At 47.2% G+C, this 27008-nt stretch overlaps 1 protein-coding gene across 4 annotated transcripts in view; it reads left to right on the top strand.

Annotated features, from left to right (window-relative positions):
• Nucleotides 1-27008, top strand: part of CASK (peripheral plasma membrane protein CASK) — an 842400-nt gene that overhangs the window by 338553 nt on the left and 476839 nt on the right. For all 4 annotated transcript variants that reach the window (XM_075682288.1, XM_075682290.1, XM_075682289.1 and 1 more), the window contains exons 5-7: nucleotides 982-1157; nucleotides 8458-8529; nucleotides 24558-24733. In XM_075682288.1, the coding sequence (XP_075538403.1) occupies nucleotides 982-1157; nucleotides 8458-8529; nucleotides 24558-24733 (424 nt within the window). The remainder of the gene's footprint in view (nucleotides 1-981; nucleotides 1158-8457; nucleotides 8530-24557; nucleotides 24734-27008) is intronic.

Below are 27008 nucleotides of genomic sequence, written 5' to 3' on the forward strand. Positions count from 1 at the left end.
TAGCCCGTGCTTTTACATTCACAATGGCTCTCTGGGTCTGTTATTTTCCCTTGCGATGATTCATTCGTGACTACAGGATTCTGTTTCACCCACTGATTAGCTAAGCTGGAAAAAATAAAAAGGTGGGTCCGCGGCCCAGTGAGAACTGTGGTTCGAAAAGTGAAAACTGGCTGGAGGTCCCTTCCATCAAAGCAGACCGAGATCCACCGCTTTAGCCAAAGATCCACCGCTTCTCCGAATGACTGGGCCAGTAAAATAACTTGTGCGTGCGACCTATCGGTGTGTGACTTAGCGGTGTTCAGGATATTCTGGCTTCTATTCTCAAAAATAGATTAGCTGAGAATACACTATCCTATCAGCATTTTAGTCACACAAGACGACATCATTTATGAGCAGCCCTGCAATATAAGTCTTCCGGGATGCGTTGATACTACAGTCGGGAGAACCCTAAGAGACGTACGTTTTGGATTGCATAATTAATCTCTGCTTGAATCAGGATTGTAATGTAAGATACACGAGAATTAGAGTAACAAGTGAGCTGTACTTGTTGCAGTAATTTTCACATCACTACAACGAAGCGTGCCGTGATGACACGTGCTTAGCCGCTCACTTGGCTAAGCACGTGTGGTCACAGTGTTCGTTCGTTTCCGCTCTAAAGGGCCTATCATAGACAGGGCGAATATCTTTTGAGCACCTAGGGTAGTGCATATTTTATTTCCAAGGAAAATAAAACAAAACAAATATTTTTGAAAGCACGTTATGACGGGCCATAACTGAGGTTAACGTAGCACACGTGTGAGATGAGTTGTCATAGTAACCCCATTTTCATTCGTCACCCGACACCCTGCGTAATGCTCTCGAGACAACGTAGTAGGCATTGGGTACGCCACGAAATTCCCGCGCTCTGAAATCAACCCATTTTTCGTTATCCACCCCGCCGCATTCTCCGGCGCTCTCTGCATTTCAACCGGGTCGTCGCAGCCACTACGTGCGGCAAATCCTGGAGGCACTCCGGTACTGTCACGAGAACGACATAATTCACCGGGACATCAAGCCTCACTGCGTTCTCCTCGCCACGAAGGAGAATTCGGCGCCTGTGAAGCTGGGCGGGTTCGGGGCCGCCATCCAGCTCGAGTACGACTACATCTGTTCTGCAGGTACGACAGCGGCCTTTGCTCCGTCGCTTACTCCTCTATGAGTCGCTAACTAAAAAAAAAAAAGAGTTATGCGAAAATTTGCAAGGTGCAGGTGGTTGCATGAAACGGAAAGCTGCCATCTACGTACCAGCAGTAGAAAACCGTAACGGTTCCTTTCATTGTTACTTTTTTTTCTAGCTCTTTACAGTCATCCAATACTTCACAGTCGCTCTTCCAGTGGCAGGTCTCATGGTTAGTTCAATAGCGATAACGACCGTGCTAGTCAGGTGAAGGTCCTGATTTTAACTGACCTAACATGATGAATTCTTATTCGACTACAGTGACCTCAGGTAAATGGCATCATTCCTTTTCATTCAAAAAGTTAGCTGATTGTACAGCGTATGTGACACTTGGAGGGAACGCCGTCAAAGTGTTCCAATAAAGCGTATTATGACGTGACAAGTAAAAAGTGGCGTGACAGGTGTTTTCGTGAACTAATTCTATCCGCAGTGTTATTAGTTAGCCAAGCATACCACCCTAATTTAACCTCTGTGTACTTCCTGCGGTCCGTTTTCGAAACTTAGCAGTGAAAAAAACAAAAATACATGCATGCTATAGCAAAATTACCTTGTATATGATGGGTGTTGCCAGTCAAATATCACCCCCATTGAATGATACGCACAGGCGCGATTCAGAATCGGGTGACCTGAGCATTCCACGTTAAATAGGATTACTCACCTGCTTACCTATGAGTAGACGCATCTCTACGCTGAAGCAACACTACGAAGGAAACAGAGAATACGGTTGAATCTCAAAAAGCAACAAAAACACCCATGAGCTAAGTTCTAATACAAGACTGTAACCATGTGAAGTGGGAAGAAAGATGTACATACATGTATTGCGCACCATTCCTGCGACATTTTACATAAACTAGTACGTGCGAGGCGACTTTGCCTTGCGTTCAATTCTGTGACATCTTTCGCGCGTTCTAATATGAGATAAAAAGAACCGTGAGCGTCTCACGTGTGTAACCGTGTCTTAATTAATATATTGTAAGGTCGCGTACTTGTCATTTGTAGGACAAAACGGTCGCGCGACATCACGAATACCGTTGCCTACGTTCTTCCAACATTCGAGACCGGTACTAATTCCTGACGTTATCTAGTGAGGCGAGTCTAGCAGTGCTATTGGAGGAATTAGAGGGCAGTAAATGGGATATAATAGGGCTCAGTGAAGTTAGGAGGCCAAAAGAAGCATATACAGTGCTAAATAGCGGGCACGTCCTGTGCTACCGGGGCTTAGCGGAGAGAAGAGAACTAGGAGTCGGTTTCCTGGTTAATAAGAATATCGCTGGTAACATACAGGAATTCTATAGCATTAACGAGAGGGTGGCAGGTCTTGTTGTGAAACTTAATAAGAGGTACAAAATGAAGATTGTACAGGTCTACGCCCCTACATCCAGTCATGATGACCAGGAAGTCGAAAGCTTCTATGAAGACGTGGAATCGGCGATGGGCAGAGTGAAAACTAAATACACTATACTAATGGGCGACTTTAATGCCAAGGTAGGCAAGAAGCTGGCTGGAGACAAGGCAGTGGGTGAATATGGCATAGGCACTAGGAATAGCAGGGGAGAGTTATTAGTAGAGTTTGCGGAACAGAATAATATGAGGATAATGAATACCTTCTTCCGCAAGCGGGATAGCCGAAAGTGGACGTGGAGGGGCCCGAACGGCGAAACTAGAAATGAAATAGACTTCATACTCTGCGCTAACCCTGGCATCATACAAGATGTGGACGTGCTCAGCAAGGTGCGCTGCAGTGACCACAGAATGGTAAGAACTCGAATTAGCCTAGACCTGAGGAGGGAACGGAAGAAACTAGTACATAAGAAGCCGATCAATGAGTTAGCGGTAAGAGGGAAAATAGAGGAATTCCAGATCAAGCTACAGAACAGGTATTCAGCTTTAACTCAAGAAGAGGACCTTAGTGTTGAAGCAATAAACGACAATCTTGTGGGCATCATTAAGGAGTGTGCAATGGAAGTCGGTGGTAACTACGTTAGGCAGGATACCAGCAAGCTATCGCAGGAGACGAAAGATCTGATCAAGAAACGCCAATGTATGAAAGAATCTAACCCTACAGCTAGAATAGAACTTGCAGAACTTTCGAAGTTAATCAACAAGCGTAAGAAAGCTGACATAAGGAAGTATAATATGGATAGAATTGAACATGCTCTCAGGAACGGAGGAAGCCTAAAAACAGTGAAGAAGAAACTAGGAATTGGCAAGAATCAGATGTATGCGTTAAGAGACAAAGCCGGCAATATCATTACTAATATGGATGAGATAGTTCAAGTGGCTGAGGAGTTCTATAGAGATTTATACAGTACCAGTGGCATCCACGACGACAATGGAAGAGAAAATAGCCTAGAGGAATTCGAAATCCCACAGGTAACGCCAGAAGAAGTAAAGAAAGCCTTAGGAAATATGCAAAGGGGGAAAGCAGCTGGGGAGGATCAGGTAACAGCAGATTTGTTGAATGATGGTGGACAGATTGTTCTAGAGAAACTGGCCACCCGGTATACGCAATGCCTCATGACCTCGAGCGTACCGGAATCTTGGAAGAACGCTAACATAATCCTAATCCATAAGAAAGGGGACGCCAAAGACTTGAAAAATTATAGACCGATCAGCTTACTGTCCGTTGCCTACAAAGTATTTACTAAGGTAATTGCAAATAGAATCAGGAACACCTTAGACTTCTGTCAACCAAAGGACCAGGCAGGATTCCGTAAAGGTTACTCAACAATAGACCATATTCACACTATCAATCAAGTGATAGAGAAATGTGCAGAATATAACCAACCCTTATATATAGCTTTCATTGATTACGAGAAAGCGTTTGATTCAGTCGAAACCTCAGCAGTCATGGAGGCATTACGGAATCAGGGTGTAGATGAACCATATGTAAAAATACTGGAAGATATCTATAGCGGCTCCACAGCCACCGTAGTCCTCCATAAAGCAAGCAACAAAATCCCAATAAAGAAAGGCGTCAGGCAGGGAGATACGATATCTCCAATGCTATTCACAGCGTGTTTACAGGAGGTATTCAGAGACCTGGATTGGGAAGAATTGGGGATAAAAGTTAATGGAGAATACCTTAGTAACTTGCGATTCGCTGATGATATTTCCTTGCTTAGTAATTCAGGGGACCAATTGCAAAGTATGCTCACTGACCTGGAGAGGCAAAGCAGAAGAGTGGGTCTAAAAATTAATCTGCAGAAAACTAAAGTAATGCTTAACAGTCTCGGGAGAGAACAGCAATTTACAATAGGCAGCGAGGCACTGGAAGTCGTAAGGGAATACATCTACTTAGGGCAGGTAGTGACGGCGGATCCGGATCATGAGACGGAAATAATCAGAAGAATAAGAATGGGCTGGGGTGCGTTTGGCAGGCATTCCCAAATCATGAACAGCAGGTTGCCATTATCCCTCAAGAGAAAAGTATATAATAGCTGTGTCTTACCAGTACTCACCTACGGGGCAGAAACCTGGAGGCTTACTAAAAGGGTTCTACTCAAATTGAGGACCACACAACGAGCTATGGAAAGAAGAATGATAGGTGTAACGTTAAGGGATAAGAAAAGAGCAGATTGGGTGAGGGAACAAACGCGAGTTAATGACATCTTAGTTGAAATCAAGAAAAAGAAATGGGCATGGGCAGGACATGTAATGAGGAGGGAAGATAACCGATGGTCATTAAGGGTTACGGACTGGATCCCAAGGGAAGGGAAGCGTAGCAGGGGGCGGCAGAAAGTTAGGTGGGCGGATGAGATTAAGAAGTTTGCAGGGACGGCATGGACACAATTAGTACATGACCGGGGTTGTTGGAGAAGTATGGGAGAGGCCTTTGCCCTGCAGTGGGCGTAACCAGGCTGATGATGATGATGATGATGACTAATTCCTGAAATTAGCTTCAAATGTAATTGCTCGCGAAATTGTTTTAAGGAACGCTTCTAAGAAAATCAAAAAGAAATAAAAAAGGGAGGTCGCACGTGGCAAGACTGCACTAGGCGTCTGGTTTCACGTTCATGCGTTCGGCGCAGGCGTCCACTAAGCAGACTTTTCTAGCGGCATTTTCATCACACGTGACCTGCGATGTGTGCTGTGACTGACCGTTCCCTCCAGCTGTGACACTCGCTGTGGCCGGAGACTCATTGCACCTAGGCTTTGCCTCGTTTCTTGTTAAGCTTAAGTCTAATTTCCTCTTCCAAGTCATTCTGTGATTCTTGAACTGTATGCTTGACTGGGAGATTCACACGGTGCACTCCTAAAATCGCAAAGTAAACACTTAACAGATTATGCACGGTGCGGTTGGATTACGCGTATAGGAAGTGCTTAAGTGCGCTACGCTTAGGACGGCTCTATCCGCCATGCAAATTTACGGCAAGCAAGTCCGCCACTCAATGCCCAAATACGGCACGTTCATCTCTCCTCCTGCCGACTGACTCCCTTGGTGCTCAGTTGACTAAACGATGGGGCTAATATTTAACTCTGCGTCAGCAACTTAATTTATCGGCCAAATTCTCGAAGCCACTTTCAGTGATTCAGCTTTCTGTAGAGTCGATCGATGCGATCATAGATTTCTTTTGCTCCTCCGAAAGCGCTATGCTAAGCATTTGCTTGATACTCACTGCTACGTTTTAAAACGTTACACGACAGTAGTGAAAATCGCATGACGGACTTGTTACGTCTGCGAGCATTCTGCCTGGACCTCGTGGTAGCGGTGAACTCGTACGCCATTCAATTTCCTGTCTCTTTACATGTCGCATTGCATGAAAGTCTTATGTCGCTGAAATGTTCGCAAACAAAGTATCGATGTCTTGCGTTATTCAAGAGGCGACCAATCAAGCAATCGCCTTCTGTGCAGACTTTGACATACTTGAGTTCCTTTTTTTTTTTGCGAGTCAGTGTTGTATGATGCGCCTTGCAGCATTTTTGGCGATCTTGCATGAAGGTGCGAAATGCGAAATACTCATTGTTCATATTAACCTATTAGATGTCATTATTATAAAGCTCGCAAATCTTGCATGCCAAAACTATTTTTCTTGAGGGGGATGAGAACTGATTGCAATACCAAAAAAAAAAAAAAATGAAAGAGTGAGATACAATAATATCGTGATGAAACTTTACGACAGAGTAGCAGGGGTGTGCGAATAGTGATTTTTGAGACTGAATCGAATACGAATCGAATGGTGCCGGAAGCTAATCGAATCGAATTGAATAGCGAACGCTTTTCGAATAGTTTTCTAATAAGGAACAACTGTTATCACAACTAATATAAAACGATGCTCACGTTCCAGTATTCTTGAGGTTAGCAAGTTTCTCTCATTACATAGTACGTTCTGAAGCGTTCTTCTTTAAAAGCACGAATGGAGCATCCGGAGCAGACAAGTCGTTTCATCGTATGCACAGGACTCTTCAGAAAGTGCGAATTATCGTTATACAGCCTGTAAAGTATGACTACCTAAGTGCATAGTCTGCTCCATAACGCAATTTCACATGCCTTGTGTCTATACTATGATAACATTGGAGAAAATTCACCGTACATTTTCTCCAATTTTATGTTTATTTGGGCGCATTTGACATATTGAAATACTCGGGAAGTATTTTGAAAATATTCATATTTACCAATACTGACAATTTGATTCGACTACCGAATCGAATAGGACACAATTTGATTTGTTATTCGAAATTCTGGAATATTCGCACTCCCCTACAGCGTGTATTCTTAGCAACAGAACATTGCCTATTCAAACATACGTTTCGTAATTACTTTGTTAAGCGCAAAACAACAGACACGAGAAAGGCGACAGGACAAGGTGCTACTCTCAACTCACCTGTCGTCGTCGGACAGTCACCTGTCCTGTCGTCTTTCTTGTGTCCGATGTTTTGCGCTAAACAAAGTAATTATGGATTCGCACCAACTAGCCCGCCAGCGCATTGTGCTGAACGATCAAATACACGTGTTTTAACATTTTATTCTCTCTCATATCTATTAAATCAGTACATCTCAGTATATATCAAATGCTTCAGCGTCCATAGTAAATTTATCACTAACTATGCGGGCACGTCTGGGAAATCAGCTTGCAAAATATGCACTTTCGCACAAATGGCACTTCGCATACGATTTGTAGCATGATTCCTGCATGCCATGAACTTCACCAAGTGCTTTTGTTATAGCACTGATGCTTCCACTCGTCTTTTTAGCAAATTTTCAAGGAACCTGGTAAGCTTAAAGAAATGCTACAATTCGCAACAAAAAAAAATTCATTTTGCGACACCTTCAATAAAAATTTTTGAGAGTATGTTTCTTGTACTTAAAAAAATTTGCTGAGTTGGATCTGGTAAGAAAAGAAAGGGCCAAAGTGTATGCAGCGAACTGCGTGGGAAACGAATTAGGAGGCCCTCTCACGTATGAAAAATTCAAGACAAAAGCACTTGCGTGTGCGTTGCTATAATGAAGATGAGAAGCTGTCATTGGCAGAAAGAAAGCTGCTGTCTTGATTATTTGATGCTTGGTTGTTGTATACTGCATTGATGTGTGCTGTATGCTTTTTCTGGCACGAATCCACTTGCCATGCGTAAAGAAAATCGAACCGTTCGGGCGGCTGGGAAAAAGAAAGATTAATAAAATCTCCTGTTTCATCTTTGTCATTCGCTCAAGATGTATTTCGTGCACGAATGCTTCTGCTATCACGCACCTTTCCTCCCAAGAAAACGCGGCTGCTCTACGTGAAAAGTTGTGAGCTCTGGGACCTTCGTCTTTGCCTTCTTTCACATTTTACCAGCAGTTTAGCGAAAAGTAAAGACCGGCTGTCGGTGATAGCGGTATGACAGAACGGTCCTGTCAGACGGATAAGTTGCTCTTTGTTAGCAGCTGGCCGGGCGAGACAAAAGGCACCTTAGTTTTCGAAGAAGGTTATCTCGTCTCCTTGGAAGCCAAGAGGTTCGAATTTCTCCCGAGAGTGGCAAGTGCTGACATGTGCTCGTGTTTTTTTTTTTTTTTTGGTATCACTCTTTCGCTTCTTCTTACCAGGCAGAAGCACTTTGTTTCACACGTGTTTTTCTTGTTTGTTTTTTTTCCTCTGCATTTTCATTTCCTTTTTTGAAAGCTCGCTCACGCTCCCAAAGCGTGGCAGCCATAAGAGAAATCAATTTCCGGTCACTGTCCTAGCACTGTCCCCCCTTCTCCTCACCGGTTGGCCTTCGGGCTGTTTTTCACGTCGCCATTTCTCCTCCCCTGTTCTCTGCAGAGAAAGAGATTTCTAAGTACGGGGAAAACCTAAGCCTTGCATGCCGGCTATACTGCAAATGTGACTTGCTAGGTAAGACAAGATGCCAGCTGTGGATCATTTTTTTGCTATCCTATCCCTGTCCCTCTCTTTCTCACACACTCTTTCTCTCTCTCCTATCACTGTCACGTAGCGCACCCGAGACATAGCATAGTTATCACACTAACATTCCTCGATCGTTTTGCACGACCACGTGCCATGCGGGAACATTGCCTGTCGGAGGGGAAATGTGCTGTGCACACGAGTATTGCATGTGCATGCAGATGCTTTCTGCGCACTTCCCGAGTTTGCACTCTTCCTTTCTAATTTTCAGTAGTTGTCACGATCTTTCCTGAACGTGATGACGACTACAGTGCATAGCGAGCTTACTCGATGTTGTTCAGTGCTGTTAGTTGCTAGAGGTGCCATTGTGTGACTGACTAAAGAGGAATGTGCCTGGATACTGCATACAAACCCTAGAGCAAACTGCAGCGCTTGTGGAATACGTGTATGCATACTGGGGATCTCTGTTCTATATAAGCTCGATGCCTGAAGCTTGCTGCGTTATCTCCTTCCTTTCTTTTTCTTGGCGTACCGTCGCTTGAAAGCTGCGTGAAAAGTCGTTACAGACGCCATATTTCTTTCTTCTTTTCAATTGGCGAAAGAGTCCCATTGTCTTGAGGTTTGCGCTCACGTGTGACGTGACTTTCTACCAGCGGTCATGTGTGAGGCTGAGCAACCTTTGAATGCCTGCAACATCAAAGTGCTTAGCTAAGTAACTTCTGCCTTGAAAAAAATCTGCGCATTTCAATAGATTGTGGTTGTATATGAAATGTGCATGCCGGCGCCTCCACAAAGTAGGTTGTGGGTGAGTCTGTACATGTTCATGAATAAGACAAGACGAGCATGAAGTAAGAAGAAAACAAACAAGTGTTACGCTTCCTTGTTTTTGTCCTACTTCGTATTCATCCAACATTAATACGAAGTAGGACGCATGTGGCAAAATTTCATTCACATGAAAGTCGTCTATTGTCATACCTGTACTTAACCCGGGACGTGCAACAAACCTTTGTAAGTCTTATCGACTGATCTCCCTTTATATCATGCTGAAAAGCTGCAAGAACGCAATGGTAAATCAGCGTGTTACTTAGCTAGTTCTCAGGAAGGACTTCTTTCCAGAAATTATGAGTGGTTTTCGGCGAAATCGCTCCGCAACTGACTCTATTGTGGGCATTGCATCAACACTGCAGTACGCAAGATACAATGGTCAGTGTTCATACGTGCTATTCCTGCACCACGAAGCTTTTGACTCTCTTCCACACGTGGGAATTCTCTAAGCTCTCAACTATGCTGGAGTTGAAGGTCGCACAACTGATTACGTTTCGGACTGTTTGGGGGACAGAAAAATGAAGGTACGCGCTGGTCATGGGAGAAGTGAACCTCGCCTTGTTACTTGTGGAGTTCCTCAGAGCAGTGTACTGTCGTCCATTATCTTCAACGGTGCGCTCACAGGCTTAACCTGTTTTTTACGTGAGAGGAAGAGCTATCCTGAAGGTGTCACGACCTACTCGCACGATATCGCCTTATGTATTACTGGCCCTTCAAACGCCGAACCGCAACTACGAGCAACGTTGCCAGCTGCACTGGACGCAACGACATGACATTTGGATGAAGTCGGCATTCATATTGATACATGCATATTGCGTGTTTCTTGTGGCTGATGCACGTGGACGCCTCGACGAAGACGACCAACGCTCTCTGGCTCTCGAGCTGTCGGCTGAACTGGCCAGTGCTGCCGTTACCTCTTGTAAATATACTTTGTAAATAGTCTCCAGTCTTACTCCTTTGTTCGCGTAACATTTTAGTGGAGGGTGCCGTTCCCCGTCGTCGCTACGCAGCGGCCGCATCGTCATGCTTTCCGCCATGGTTCCCGGTGACGGCACCTCATCTCCATCTACTCCTGCGACCCCGACAACAACGTATGTAACCGTTACCAATCCTCGCGATCTTGGCATATTCTCCGGCTAAGATAATGTCGACGTTGAGGACTGGCTCTACCTGTATGAGCGTGTTAGCCAAAGCAACCGCTGGGACCCCACCATTATGCTAGCCAATGCCCTATTCTACTTGGGCGGAACTCCTCGTGTCTGGTTCCGGACATACGAGGACGAGATCTCTAGCTGGGATGCTTTCAAGGAGAAGCTCCTCGACCTCTTTGGAAATCCCACCAGTCGGCAGCTGGCTGCTAGAAAAGAGCTTGCTACCCGAGTTCATTCTTCTACTGAATCGTATGTCTCGTACATACAAGACGTGCTCGCTCTTTGCCCGAAAGTCGACGAGAAAATGGCCGAGGTTGACAAAGTCGGCCACGTACTCAAAGGGATCGCGCACGACGCTTCCAACTTGTTGTTCTTCAACAATGTGTCCACCATCGACGTCATTGTCAAGGAATGCCACCGCTTTGAGCTCGCCAAAAGCCGCCGCTTCATTCCACAGTTCTCCCGGCTCCCTAACACGGCTGCGACGTCGTCTTCCGTTGACCTTACCGCTTCACCACCCTTAAATGAGTACATCACACGTGTTGTTCGCGGCAAACTCGAGACTACACGTCCTGCGCCGTTCCATTCACGCCCACGTGAACCCACCATTGACCAACAAGCCCCGGCGATCTCTCTCATTCAGGCATTTGTACGGTAAGAATTTGCAAACCTAGGTTTTCTTGCTGCCTGCTCCTTCTCCCGACCTGACGCCCGACCGGTGCCGACTGTTTCGCCTCAGGGCGATCTGTATTCCCCTCCCACATACCGCAAGCCTACCGAGTGGAGAACTCCGGACGAAAAGCCCATTTCCTTCCGTTGCCTCATGTCAGTCGTCCTACGCGCTCGTCCTCACCTCAGGGTTGTCGGTCCCCGTCGCCCCAGATACACCGCTATTCGTCGCCGACCAATTATGGACCATCCTAGACGGAAAACTAGACCAAGCAGCTCCTGGAGGCAGTGCCGCATTATCTTCGTCCTGTCCAAATCGTCCGTTGAGGCTCCTCGCCAACACCAACCGAATTGAAGTAGACGTAGATGGTGTTCCGCTGACGGCATTAATTGATACTGGAGCCTAAGTATCCATAATGAGCGCTAACCAATGTCGTCGCCTCAAAAAAGTTCTTACGCCTGCCATCACTCGAGCCGTACGCTTCGCCAATGGCGCCATTGTTGCATTCAGGGGTATGTGCACAGCTCGCATAGGAGTTGCTGGCCGCCAAGTTCCAGTCCTGTAAGTTCCAGTCCTGTTCACCGTGCTGACCAGTTGCCCTCATAACCTAATCTTCGGACTCAAATTTCTGACGACGCATTCTACCCTCATCGACTTTTCCACCGGTACGCTGTGCCTCGAGCTTCCTCTTCTTTCAGACGTTCGTCCCGAACAACTGAACTCCCTCTGCAATACAGCGTTTGTTCGCTTACCTGCAAAAGCCCTAACCTTCGTCGGATTGGCCTCAACGGCAACCGTGCCTGATGGCGACTATGCCGTCGCACCTATTCGTGATGTCCTCCTGGCGCGCGACATCTCTGTGCCACACTCCGTCGTAACCCTTTCCGCTAATCCGCATGTCTCCCCGTTATCAATTTTGGCTTGACGACGCAACTGTTACCTGAAGGCATAGCGGTGGCCACGCTCCGGTCACTGACAGACGACCACGTCACTGCTTTTGCAGCCGACGCGTCTCCAGATCCTCCTGATTACCTGCAGGATGCCTTGAACCTCGACGGCCCATTACGTCCCATGGTCGCTCCGGACCTCGCACTTGACGAAGCAGCCGCCTTATATCGCCTTTTGCTTTCGTATTGTGGCATATTTGACACTCACAATCGACCACTTGGTTAGACGTCTCTTGTTAAGCATCAAATAAACACTAGTGATGCTGTTCCCATTCATCGCCTACCGTATCGCGTGTCCAAGACAGAGAGGCAAGTTATTCAGCAGGAAGTAAACAAAATGCTCGTCAGAGGCATTGTTGAGCCCTCGTCGAGTCCTTGGGCGTCGCCGGTCGTGCTCGTCAAAAAGAAAGATGGCACGTGGCGTTTCTGCGTTGATTACCGCCACCTAAACCGAATTACTAAAAAGGACGTTTACCTTTACCACGAATCGACGACGCTCTTGATCGTCTTCACGGTGCAAAATACTTTTCGTCCATCGACCTTCAATCTGGTTATTGGCAGATTTCCGTCGATGAGCAAGACCAAGAAAAGACCGCTTTCGTCACTCCAGATGGCCTCTACCAGTTGAGTTGAGTTGAGTTGAGTTGTTGTAGGCTACTGTTGGGATTAGCCTTGCAGTTGCTGCCGGCAATTGCTCCACCGTAGCGACACTTAAAATAAATAAATCACTTAATCAGACACAGACCTCCCAATTACGAATGGTCACTCCTCAGTTCACCATGTGGAAGCCAAATCCGTGTCCTGCAGGTAATTTAACAGAAGGCGAGAGACCTCCTTCCTACACAATCGGTTCCCGCGCGGGAAAACAATGTACTGAAGAGAGCTGTGAGGAAGTCCTGGGTTCTTGAGAGACCCGAATAACACCCTCCTTTCCGCGTTATACACAATACAGCACATTAGGTAATGTTCTATGTCACCGCACACACCACACGTTGAACATAATGGTGATAACGCCAAGCCAGTCTTATACTTCCACGCAGGGGTACGAGCAGAGCCCGTGCGAATGCGGAGCAGTAAGGTGGCTTGGTTTCTTTTGAGACCCTTGATCACACATGGCTTGTGAGGTGAGCTCCACAAAGAACTGAAGTGGCACGGCACCGCTTCTCTGAAGAGTCTCTTGTCTTCTTGAGGCACTTTTCTCAAAGGATTCCCAGACAGCGCTCTATGGGCGAGGCTGTCCGCCATCTCGTTGCCTATGATACCTATGTGTGATGGCACCCATTGGAATCGTATGGAGAAGCCTTTGACACGGAGCTTTTGCACCGAACGTAGGGAGCTTAGAGATAAGGCATCAGTAGGGAACCCGTGCTCTAACCTTTGAAGGGCGGGTTTCGAATCTGTAAGAATGACAACAGGTTGAGGCGTACGAAACCGTAGCTTTTTGAGAGCTGCCTCAATGGCAACGCTTTCTGCCGTTGTGGAGGACACGACTGCAGTGAAGCGAACGGAAAAATCATACTTCAAAGAGGGAATGTGAAAAGCAGCTGCACTAGATCCTCTGACCTTGTCCACAGAGTCATCAGTAAAAATTTGAAGATGACGTGCATATTCAGTTTCAAGATGTTCCAGTACGAGCGAACGCGTTGCCGTCAAAGGAGAACTCCGCTTAGCATGAACGTGAGGAACTGCCAACGAACAATCGAGGCTCGCAAAAGACCAAGATGGTTTCAACCTCTTAGTTCGACCTCTATCGTCCAGACCCAGGTAACCAAGAGTATTAAGGGCCAAGTACGCTCGGGACTCGGATCTCTTTCGAAGGCGCTGTAGAAGGGTCCGGCCGGCTGCCGTCTGTTTGAGGCGGCCAATTTGCATCAATAACCTTTGTGAAGCGACTAAGGTAAGAGGTCTCGATAGAGATTCATAAAGTACTGCATTGTTAGGAGCAGTCTGCGGAACGCCAAGAGCCCTTCTTAGGCCCTTTCTGTGCAGAACCTCAAGTCGTTCCAGCTGTGATATCGATGGGGAAATTAAAGGGAGCTGATACATTATTCGTCTCGTCACTAGTGCATCGTGCAACCTGATCATTGAAGAAGGGTGATTTCCCCATTGCTCACTTGCAACTCTACGGATCACATTGAGACGCGAAGATATCGATGTCACAACCGAGTCCACAGCTCGTCGCCACTGTAGGCGGTAGTCAATAATGACGCCCAAAAAGCGCTTGTGTTTCAATTGTCGAAGACAAGATTGATTAAGGTCTATCTTCAGCCGCGCATACCTTCTTCCTCTACCTGGAAACATGATGAAGCCAGATTTTTCTACCGAGAGAGTCAACCCAACACCTTGAAGGTAATTTTGAACTGAAAGTAATGCCTGTCGAGCTATCAGAGCTAAATGCTTGTGTTGATATCCGGTTAACCAAAAACAAATGTCGTCCGCGTATATCGACATATGGACATGCCTGCAACGTTTTTGCACTTCAGCGGGAAGACCAGCCATTGCAACGTTAAAGAGCGTTGGGGAAAGAACACTTCCCTGAGGTACACCTCGCGATACCGCCCTTTCGGTGCTTGTGGTACTTCCTAATCGCACTTGAATTTTCCGATGACTGATAAATGAGTGAATGAATCGCAGAAGATAGCCCTGTACGCCCATGGCCTGCAAACTATTTAGTATTGAGCTCTGAAGGACGTTATCATAAGCCTTTGATACGTCTAGGAAAATAACTAGTGTTGAAAGGCCGAAAGCTCTATGATGTTCAATATGGCTTATCAAGTCCAAGACGCTATCTTGCGCGCTTAAACCTGTTCGGAATCCAGTCATGCATGTTGGCAGAACCCTTCCATCTTCGAGCCACCAAGATAAACGCTTACTTGCCAGCTTCTCCATGAGCTTAGCCACGCACGACGTCAGTGATACAGGACGATACGAGGCCAAGTCTGTCATTTCTTTGCCGGGCTTCAGCACTGGGACAACGTGAGCCACATTCCATGAAGGAGGAACGTCGCCAGTCTCCCACACTCGATTGAGATAGCTTAGGAGCATCTTCCGGTGTTCCAGAGGTAGGTTCTGCATCATCTGGTTGGTGATGCCGTCAGGACCTGGTGCACGTCGACGCCGCAGGCTGCTGAGTGCTGTCTGTAGCTCTCGAAGTGTAAACGGGGCGTCCATCACAGACATAGATGTTGCAGGCAGAGCGCAGGGATGAATTCCTGAACTTACACTTACAAATGCATCTGCAAATTCCTCTGCCAAGCACACGAGAGGTTTCTGCTTGCGCAGTGCAAGCACTTCGAAAGGTTTACTAGGACGAGAATCTCCAGCAAGACTGCCAATGACTCGCCAAATTCTCGTCATCGGTGAGAAAACCGTCAAGCTAGCGCAGAAGGACGCCCACTGCGACCTACAGAGCTTGTTCGTATGGCGTCGAATGGCAGAGTTAAGCCTATTGAAGGTAGTCTTCAAGGATCTGTCGTCCTTCTTCCGCATCAGTTGTCGCTCCGCCCTTCTGCGCGCTGCGCAAAGGTTCCTGAGTTTTAAATCCGGAGTCGGAAAATGATTAGGCAACTTGACCGCTGTGGTAGCAGCCATCTTACCAGAAATCATTTTGTCTATGACATCACCAGAAACACATGCAAGTTGTTCCCTGTATTTGTCCCAATTAACGACATGGCTAATTTTAGAGCCGCGCATATGGAAGTCGGCAGTAAACACTAAAATTGGATAGTGATCACTTCCCATGCGGTCAGGTGCAGTTGACCCCTTCACGCGGACGTCAGATGAATGCAAGGTTAGGTCTATGGATGTGGCTGAGGCTGGAGGCCGGAAGAAAGTCGGACTTCCGTCATTGGCCACGCACAGGTCCAAACTGTCGATAACTTCTACAAGTTTGCGTCCGCGGGAATCTGTGTTCCTGTCACCCCAGACAGAGTGATGGGCGTTGAAGTCCCCGCAGATAATTCGGGGCGCTGGGCAACGGTCACAAAGCTGCTGGAGAAACAAGTCCATTGATACCTTCTTCCGCGGAGACACGTATACGGAGGCAACAGAAAGAGTTCGGAAGCCAAGTCGTATCCTCACAGCCGCTACCTCAATACTATCGGTGCAAAGATCGGTGACGTTCAAAGCCACATGAGGAATCTCTCTTCGTATGTAAAGGGCGGCACTTCCCGCGGGAAATGACTTTATGCTGCAATTCTTATGGGCGACATATCCAGTCAACGATCTCCCGCTTGGTAGGCCAGCCTCCGAGAGGGCTAATACTGGAACACACGTATCTTTCAGAAATAATTTACGTTCTGCTAATCGACTTAGAATCCCAGCGCAGTTCCATTGCATAATAAACGGCACTTTTCGGTGATTTTTTGTTGCACGAGGTTGAAGAAGACTAGCCATATTATAAGGTAAAGGTCGCTGCGAAGGTGGTAATTATGGGCTCAAAGGAAAGAACGAGCTGAAGAAAGTTCTTCAGGGTTCCAGTCTCCATCGCTTGAACATATGAACGCAGGACTTCAAACAAAACTCGCAGAAGGTCGGACAGGTCCTGATTTTTTGAGCTCCTTATTTTGCTGTACACACTGCCTCACAATTTCAACAAAGGTTGCGGACTGGGACCCACTCTTGGCCACTGCAGCTGGTTTCTTGATCTCTTTTGAGGCGAGGGAATGTCCTCCATGTTGTCGAGTCTGGCTGTGAAACTTGTCTGGCTGTCTGGCTGTCGAGTCTTGTCGCTGAGGAACTTGGACACTTTTTGCTGCAGCCGATCGAACGACCGACTCACCCACAGAGGACTTTGCCGTCTTGCGAGGCTCAGGTCGCTCACTGACGTTGCTGGTTACCACGCTACGAACTTCCGACTCTAACGCAGGGAACTCAACTTCCGTATCTAACGCCGGGAACTCGTCACTTCCAGTTATCTGCTTCTCAGTAGGTTGTGGTTTGGGACCACTAATGAAGGACGCTCGGCGGTGTAAGGCGCTTACACGGAAGGGGCAGCCACCCAAACTCGGTGGATGGTCACCACCACAATTAGCGCAAGCAAAATCTGCCTTGCAGGCTTTGTAATCGTGGGCGCCACCGCATCGTTTGCAACGTTGATCTTTGATGCAGACTTTAGCTACATGCCCAAAGCGTTGGCACCTAAAGCATCGGGGAGGAGGTTCAACGAATTCTTTGACTGCATGCTTGGTAAAACCGAGGTCAATTTTTTCGGGGCGCTCGGTGTTAGGAGCAAACGTTATCACAACAGAGTTAGTAGGTTTCGCTGCCTATTCTTTTTCTTGAGTCTCCACCCAGCGCATGAGACGTTTCACGTGCAGAACACCTTGCGGTTTCAAGTAGTCAAGAAGGTCACTTTCCGAATACCACACTGGTGCTCCCCTAATAACACATGTGTTAGTCATGTAGGAGTGGGGCAGCCGGGCTTTAACTCTTATGTCACCAATCTGAGAGCACCGGAGAAGAATGTCCACTTGCTCTTCCGTTGCGATATCTAAATAAAGAGCGCCTTGCGATGTGAAGCGGCTGCGAATCGGGGCAGATCCCAGCAGTACTTTAATGGCTTCCAAGAGCCTGATAGGGTTCCGCTCTCTCAAATCAACACCTTTCTCTGTTGGCAAAACTATCACTGGGATTCCGACCGTTCTTTGCTTCCGATGACTCACCACCTCGAAGCCGTCGCTGTCCACTTCCGCCATATCAGCCACTTCCTCGTCAGGGTCGACGATAGTTGTGTCGCCCCCACTGATCGATGATGACGCACTGGACTGCTTATCGTCCCTGATGTCTGGCAGCTCCACACCTTGCAAAGCCATGGCCGCCTCCGCCACGCTGGCTTCCTTCGGATGGCGCTGTCCCTTTAAAGATGCCGGCGCCGGAGCAGCCGTACTCTTCCCATAGGGACAGTACCGCCTTAAAGATGCGGCCGTCTTCCAAGGATATAAATAACTCTAACAATAACTCTACTAATAATAACTCTACCAATTCAAGGTTATGCCGTTTGGTTTATGCAATTCCCCCGCCACGTTCGAACGGATGATGGTCTCTCTGCTTCACGGTTTGAAATGGTCAACTTGCCTTTGTTACCTCGACGACGTCCTTGTGTTTTCTCATACATTTGAGACGCACCTTGAGCGCGTCGCAGCTATCCTTAACGCCTCCTGCAAGGCTGGCCTCCAATTAAACTCATCGAAGTGCCACTTCGGGCGCCGACAGATTACGGTGCTAGGCCATCTCGTCGATGCTTCCGGAGTACAATCCGACCCGGAGAAGGTTCGAGCAGTAACGGCTTTTCCTGTACCTCAGTCTGTCAAAGACGTCCGGAGTTTTGTGGGGCTCTGTTCTTACTTCCGACGGCTCGTGAAAGATTTCGCAGCAATCGCTCGACCACTCACTGAACTTCTGAAGAAAGACGTTCCTTTTACTTGGGGTTCCCCTCAGGCTGCCGCATTTTCACGCCTTATCACGATTCTCACCAATCCACCGGTCTTGGCCCAGTTTGACCTGTCCGCACCTACAGAGGTCCGAACCGATGCCAGTGGTTGTGGGATCGGCGCCGTCTTATCGCAACGCCAACACGGACACGACCGCGTTATAGCCTGCGCTAGCCGGCTCCTGACAACTTCAGAGCGCAACCATTCGATTACCGAGCGCGAATGTCTTGCTCTCGTCTGAGTCGTTTCAAGGTTCCGCCCATATTTATATGACAAGCCCTTTTCAGTAATCACAGACCATCATGCGCTCTGTTGGCTTTCGTCGCTCAATGGTCCTACTGGCCGGCTCGGTCGATGGGCCCTCCGACTACAAGAATATCCGTGCACAGTGACTTACAAGTCGGGACGCCAACACCAGGACGCAGATTGCCTCTCTCGCTACCCAGTGGAAGACACGACCTCTACGTCTGATACTGACACCGACGCCTGTGTTCGCTCTGTTTTCCACTGCTCCATGTCGCCGACGAGTAGCGCCGTGACCCGTCCTTGCGTATCATCATTGACCACCTGGAATCGTCGCTTGCGGACAGTTCTGTTCGCTTATTCACACTTCAAGATGGCGTACTCTACCGCCACAATGTTCACCCCTACGGCCCTGCATTACTCTTTGTGATCCCTAAACACCTTCGCTTGGCTGTTATCCACGAACTTCGCGACCTCCCCACTGCCGGTCACCTGGGTGTGTCACGCAGCTACGACCGGATCCGCCGACGCTTCTTTTGGCCAGGGCTTGCTCGCTCCTTTTTCGGATACGTAGCTGCGTGTGAGAAATGCCAGCGACGCAAGACGCCATTGACGCTCCCTGCTGGGTACCTTCAATAACTCGACATTCCCGCGGAACCATTATTTCGGGTTGGTTTGGAACTTACTTGTCCCTTTTCCTCTCTCTACCTCTGGGAACAGGTGGATCGCTGTGGCCACGGATTACGCCACGCGCTACGCCATCACCATTGTGCTTCCTACAAGCTGCGCCACAGATGTCGCCGATTTTCTTCTACGCGACGTGAACTTATTACATGGAACTCCGCGACAACTTCTCACAGACCGTGGCCGGACATTCCTATCAAAAGTTATCACGGACATCATGCAGTCCTCTGCCACGAGGCACAATCTATCCACGTCATACCATCCGCAAAAAAAATGACCTCACGGAGCGTCTCAATCACACTCTCACAGACATGCTCGCGAAATATATCTCTTCAAACCACACTGACTGTGGCCTCGCTCTATCGTTTGTCACGTTCGCTTGTAATTCCTCGCACCACGACACAGCCGCTTATTCCCCATTTCTCCTCCTGTTCGGCCGAGAACCAGCACTGCCCCTCGACACAACCTTCCCTGTTCACACGGCACCGACCACTGAATATGCCCTTGACGCCATCGCCCGCTGTGCCCACGCAAGGGAAATTGCCCGTGACCGCCTTCTGAAATCCCAAGAGAGTCAAAGGCGTTTGTACAACCGGCGACACCGAGACGTGTACTTTCCGCCTGGTTCTTTGGTGCTTCTATGGTCTCCGTCGCGTCAGGTCGGCTTTTCAGAAAAACTGCCGTCTCGTTACACAGACCCATACCGAGTGCTTCGTGCCGTGACTCCCGTCACCTACGAGATCGCCCCTGACGCCCCATCTGCTTCCCAGTCCAGTGATATCGTGCACGTTACACGACTGAAGCAGTATCACCCTCCCAGTGATGGCATTTAGACACTCCGGGACGTCGCTCCTGCCGTCGGGGGCCATGATACATGCATATTGCGCGTTTCTCGTGGCTGATACACGTGGGCGCCCCACCGAAGACGACGAACGCCCTCTGGCTCTCCAGCTGTCGGCTTAACTGGCCAGTGCTGCAGTTACCTCTTGTAACTATACTTTGTAAATAGTCTCCAGTCTTAATCCTTTGTTCGCGTAACAATATTTCTCCGTCTAAGCCGTGAGGGATTGCCTACCGTCATCGGAAGCGAGCACGACCGATTCTTCTATAACGTGGGCAAAACAAAAGCAAAAGTTTAGTATAATCGTTGATGACAGCATCTGCTGGCGACCTGCTGTTAAGGCTACTGGCATATGATCCCGTTATCTCCCGAAATATGTGATAGCACTGACAGCTCTAGGCAATGACTGTGACCAAACAAGCAGCTGTTCTACGATTTCGTCAATTAACAGTGTTGTCAACAGTACTTTCTGCGTCGCCTTTGATCAATCTTCCACCTCGACTGATGGCTCAGCTAGAGAAAGATGGAGTGACCCTTCGATCAATACTAGGCCTTTGACAATCCGCACAATTAAACGATTTACTTGCCGAAGCCAGAAAACACCACCGAGACTACAGGCTGATCGAAGGGCCTGACATTACATATATCGCCTTTGTCGGGCCCACGAAGGTAAGGAGCTTTTAGAGCGGCTGCTCAGCAGATGGGAGTAGCACCTGGAGAAAATGACGTCTGCCTTCCTTTCCTTGAGAGTGTGAATGACGGCTAGAGTACAACTGTCCTCGGTTGCTCGTCCACTCAAGTGTTCCAAGGGTTCGAAAGATATATATATATATATATATATATATATATATATATATATATATATATATATATATATATATATATATATATAATTTATTAGAAAAGTCTACGACAATTGACAGCCAACCTTCTGGAAGACACAAGACACATCTGCATATTTTATTAAAGTTTGCACAAACGCCTCTCTTCACTGCTGCGTCTTATTGCGCAGGTACTCGAGGAAAGCGTCCTGTTCGAATACATTATAGATCATCTTCAGCAACCGCAGGAAGATTGAGCTTTAAGAGGAAGCTTTAGCTCGGGCCCAACTCCGACGCGGCCTATTCAAATACATGTAAAACGCAAAAACGTTTTTATGAGAGAACCTCTGGACCGATTTTGATGAAATTTGTTGCATTTGAAAGAGAAAGTTAAATTCTAGAGACTGTTGGAAACGGAATTTCGATTTAAGGCTTGAATTTTTTTAAAACGATTTTCAAATATTTGACCGCTTGAAAAAAATAGAATCACCAAGTTTACAAATTTATAGCTCTGCATCAAGAACTGATATCGCAGTTCTGTAAACGGCATCTATTAGATCATTCAAAGCGGACAAATTCAATATGTCATTTTACATCTTACGTGAATTTGTTACGTTGGTTACAGCGGTTTTGCAAAAGTTGTATTTCACTATGATTAATTCTTTTTATATTCATGTGTAACATATCAATTTTGTCCGCTTTAGATGTACTATTAGATGCAGTTCACAGAATTGTATTATCAATTTTAGTGGTTAAGTTACAGATATGTAAACTTGATAGTTTCGTTTTCTGAAAATTTTCGATTTTTGCCAATTTTTAATAAAAAATTAACGATCTAACTCAAAAATTCGAAACCAGCAGTCACTAGATTTTAAGTTTGTCTTTTAAATGCAACAAACCTCGTCAAATTTGGTGCAGTGGTTGCCGAGAAAAACGAATTCTCCTTTTACATGTATTTAGATAGGAGCATTCGAGCTAAAGCTTCCTCTTAAGCTGCGGCTCATGTAGATCATCCAAAAGCCTAAATGGCCAAAGGCTGCTATTTTGAGGTACTCCCGCAGAAGTATCATCCGGCTGTTTAGCGTCAACGCTGGCTCAGTTTCTTTTACCTGACGTAGTTAAGATAGCCCATCAAATCACATCTGAGAAAAGAACGGTGATATTTCAGTGGGTACTGTGACACATTGGTATCTCGGGAAACGAGGCGGCTGATGCTCTGGTCGTCAGCGCACAACCTTGACCAGTGATAATATATGTAAAATCGACGACGCTAGGCTGCTTATACACATCACCTACAGCGCTAACAACCGGATGAACGTGTCTCCAAGGGATCGTATCATATACAAACCTATGGAAGCGCTTTAACTCGCCGCAGTAGGCCTCCACTGCTCAAGTTATGCATTGGACGTGTTAATGTCGCACATCACATTTACGGACAAGCATTCGTGCCTCACTTGTGGATACTATAGCGCAATTCTTGAGCGCCAGCTCTCAAGAATGTCCAGTTTTCAACAGTTGTCGCTGTGTGCGGCTGAGCAAATTGCAGATGCTTAATATTTCTTGAAGTGCCCTTAATGATGTCTTGTTTTCGAAAAGTAGTGCTTCAACTCCGTATGAGGGTCACAACGCTGTGCTGGAATTCTTGCCAACCACGGGACTACAGACCCTCGTCTCTTTAATGCTTGTACTCTGTGTGACTGCATGCTGTGTTATTCCTTCCTCTCCGTTTTTCCTTCTCTTATCTCCTTCTTAACTTCCTCCTTTTTTTCTCTCTCCTCTTCAAGCGGGTGGGCAGGGTGTCTTTTTTAGGACACGACTGCTAGCCCACTTTTCTTTCTCCTTGCGGTGTTTGTATATGTTTACGTGGTTAATAACAATAATACTTGATGCTCGTCGTTTTGTCAACAGTGTGCTAACTTGAGCCGGTCGGTACATAACGTATGCGAAGAAACAGCGCTTCTGAGCGGAAAGAGAGGGGACGGCAGGCACTAGTGATGACTAGCAACCATGATGTTTATTCACATAGGGAAAAGATTGCTTATATGCGGTCATCACCTAGTGCACGAGAACCTGACACATGTCAAATTTTCACTCAAGGCATGAAAACTCTTTCCTGAGAACGCAGGAAAGAACGCGTGAGGTTTTTAAGAACTTGCTACTCACAAGGGTGGTGATGCCTGCCTCAGTGGACTCTCCGTATCGATGCTCAGGAAACAGTTGTATGTCGAGTGCGAATTGTAAACGTCTTATGCTCTTCTGCATCTGGCGATGACGGCATTTAGCAGCCTTTCACTATGCGAATAAGCATTATGTTTGCTATTCAGCGCTATAATCTGCATTCTCCGCTTGTTTCGTTTATAAGCGCTGTTTGTTTCGCATGAGTACATCCTTTAGAGTTTACGAACATTTCGCACTGCGCTCAACTAGCAGCAGAGTGGTATCTAGACTAGTACATGCTACAACAAACAGATTAATCTGAACACCGTAGAAGACAGGTTGCGTGGCACTGTAGTAAATGAACAACGATAAAAGAAAGACGCACGTAGATAAGAGCGGTGAGCTAATGATGCTACGTGGTATTCTTTATCTATGTGTGCTTAAACTATTGTGGCAAGCTGGGTGATTACTACAGTGAAATTATTTTCCCGCTGTGAGTCATGCAGGCAAACACAGTTTTATATTTTGTACGCTCGCACAACCTGCAGGGACATTGGAGGGATCGGCATGCAGTAACCAAAGCCCACTTGGCCTTATTTTTGGCCTTGACGACGCTCGTTGCGGCACCCATCATAGAATGAAAACGACTCTTACAATGAAATAACTTAATCGCAATGGCTGTTACGATTCAAGGAACAGTTATAGGAACCGCATTCAAGGAGCAGTTATTCAGGGAGCAGCTAACGCAGAAATGGACGTTTGCATTTTTTTTTTTTTTTAGACGAGCACACCGAATACGAGAGAGAGGCTCGCCTAGTCACGTTGCGCTGTATTGTTCGTTATCCTGTTTAGTTCCGCAAGAATTGTGTGGCTCTGACTTATTCGCAATTCTCGTTCATTTCGTGCGCATTACAAGTGAATTGCTCACCGGCCAGTCGCTTGTCGGTGAGAAACTCATCTCACTTACTTACGCTTACTTTCACCCGAGAACTTGTTATCTCACTTTTGCTCACCCACTCACTCACTCACTCCCTCGGACTTGGCTCACGCTTACGCTGACGTAACAACTTGTAATTTTACTCTGATACTCCTTTTTCTCGCTCGGTTTCACTTTTTTTTGTCGTTCTCTCGCTTGCCAACGAATAACGCACGCCCGAGTTGAGCTTCCTCTGACGAGCTGCTGCGAAAGAGTGCAACCCGCCGCTGCGGTGGTGGCTGCGTGCGGCCACACGTGACTGCCGTTGCACAGGTCGCATCGGGACGCCGCACTTCATGGCCCCCGAGGTCGTGCAGCGGAAGCCGTACGGCAAGCCCGCCGACGTCTGGAGCTGCGGCGTGCTGCTGTACGTGCTGCTCACGGGCACGTTGCCCTTCCTCGGCACCAAGGAGCGCCTGCACGAGGCCATCTGCCAGGGAAAGCTGAACGTGAGTGCCTTTGTCCTCTTCGGCCGCGCGAGCCGCTCACTTGCGAGCGCGGAGAGAGAAAAAGGATGCATAGAAAGGCAGGGAGGTCAAGCAGGGGTAGTTCCGGTTGGCTACCCTGCACGAGGGGAAGGGTTAAGGGAGATCAAGAGAGAAAGAGAGTGGAAGGGGGAGATAGAGAGCGCATAGTTCGCGCACCGACTCCCGGTGACGGAACTTAATGGGGGCATTTCGCTGGGGTCTGCAGACCTGCCAAGCTTCAATATTGGAAATATACGATTGTTAGTGCCCGCTCCTCACCCACCCCCTTTAAAAAAAATAAAGATGTGCGAAACAATGTAGATATCTTATTACAGAAGATGCGCTGACAGTTAAGAAATTTGCTGGCTTCGTTGTTTATGGACTATGAACGGTTACCCCGCTGCTATGGCAGGGCTGGGCAGTATCGAAGATACTCGTATCGTAGGTACTGTCTTAAGATACTCTTTGATTATTTTGTATGTGAGCCATGATACATTCGGCAAGACGTGTATTCGTATCTATATTTTTGATCAATAATGCGAAGTGTCGTGTCTCTTAACATACGAGATACACCTACGGCAAAATCTAAGAAAGACACCCAGAGTAATTGACGTCATGCAGTTAGTGCTTTTTCTAAGAAAGGACACTTTTATGCTAACTCGTTATACTAATAGCCAAACGCACCCGTCGCGGTTGCTTAGTGCCTTTGGTGTTGCACTGCTAAGTACGAGGTCGCGTTATCAAATCCCGGCCACGGAGACCGCATTTCGACGGGGGCGAAATGCAAAGAACATCCGTGTACTTAGATTTAGGTGCACGGTGCAGGAACCCCAGGTGGTCAGAATTAGTCCCGAGTCCCCCAATACGGTATGCATCATAATCACATCGCGGTTTTGGCATAAAAAACCCCACAATTTAATTTTAAATGCCAAACGCGATAGAGAAAAATGATTGATGTGTTGTGGCAGTGTGAACAATTAATGACATTTTACTAGGCTATATAACTGCTATATGATAGTCACTAGGTGGAACGTTACAACTGAATAATCGAAGCCAAGTCAGTCAATGGCATACCGTTTTGCTAGAAACGTGCTTAGAACCATTTTCGAGAAATGCGTTCTGAACAAGTGTCGTGAAATCTATTGCTGTGCCAGCTAACAGTTCCACATACCTTCCGCATTGGACTGGCCGACAGCCCTACTTGCGAGACCTGCGGCTGCGAGGAGACGATCGCGCACCTGCTCTGCGACTGTCCCCGTTACAATGTGTCAAGAAAAGTGATCGTGACCGCGCTCGAAAAACTGGACAATCGCCCCTTCTCAGAAGAGAAAGTTCTAGGACACTGGTCCAGACGGGCTTGGGCATGCAAGGCCTTAAGGGCTTTGCTGAAGTTTTTAAGGGCATGCGAATTGCGCGACCGTCTTTCAATGTTGTAGCGCGTGGCATCGCGTTACTGTGAGAATTTTTCTCAGTTGTTTTCTCTTCTTTCTCATTTTATTCCCTTTACCCTTTCCCCAGCACAGGATAGCCAGCCGGCACTTACACTGGCTAACCTCTTTGTCTTTCCTCCCCTTTTGTCTCTCTCTCTCTCTCTACATACCGTTCGCACAGTGAAGGGAGAGGGAGAGAATAAACTTTATACAAAAGAGCAAGCGAGCGTAGGTAACTCTTCGGCTGTGAAGTGGGTGGTTCCCTCAGTCCAGTAGTCCAGTGGCCTTAGCTGCCCTTATCGTTCGGTTCACCGGGTTGAGCTGGTCCGTCGAGTCGGAGTTGGACGGCGCTGCCTCCCATTGCCGTGTGGTGGGGTGTATTGTGGGCGTAAGCCCTGGTGTGCTTTCGCAAACCCATATCACGTGGTAAACACATATCGTAGGGAACAGCGGTTCACATACATCGTTTTAGATTTTGAGTACTTTGATGAAACTTTTACGAGTGTTGACCAAGTCTCTGCTATATAATCGCACAGAAGTTCCGCAATAGAATTCGAAGCCGCAATAGTCGCCGCTAAACAAGATAGCAACGGTTTACTGTACTTATTTTCTAGTAGCAGTATTTTGCTACAACAGCCTTCACGCCCGCAAACTGTTTGAAGCAGATCTGTACATGTCACAAAAGAAATACAAGTAAGCAATTACTCAATAAAACACATTGCAAGGCAAGTTGATGCGTAATTTTTTACCAGGACTGTGGCGCAGCAAACAATCTGTGACGAGCGAAGCAGTGTCCCTGTTCGTGTCGGCTCTGTCGAACCTGATTT

This window comes from Dermacentor variabilis, chromosome 2, assembly GCF_050947875.1.
Source record: "Dermacentor variabilis isolate Ectoservices chromosome 2, ASM5094787v1, whole genome shotgun sequence".
In the NCBI taxonomy this organism is placed as follows: Eukaryota; Metazoa; Arthropoda; class Arachnida; order Ixodida; family Ixodidae; genus Dermacentor; species Dermacentor variabilis.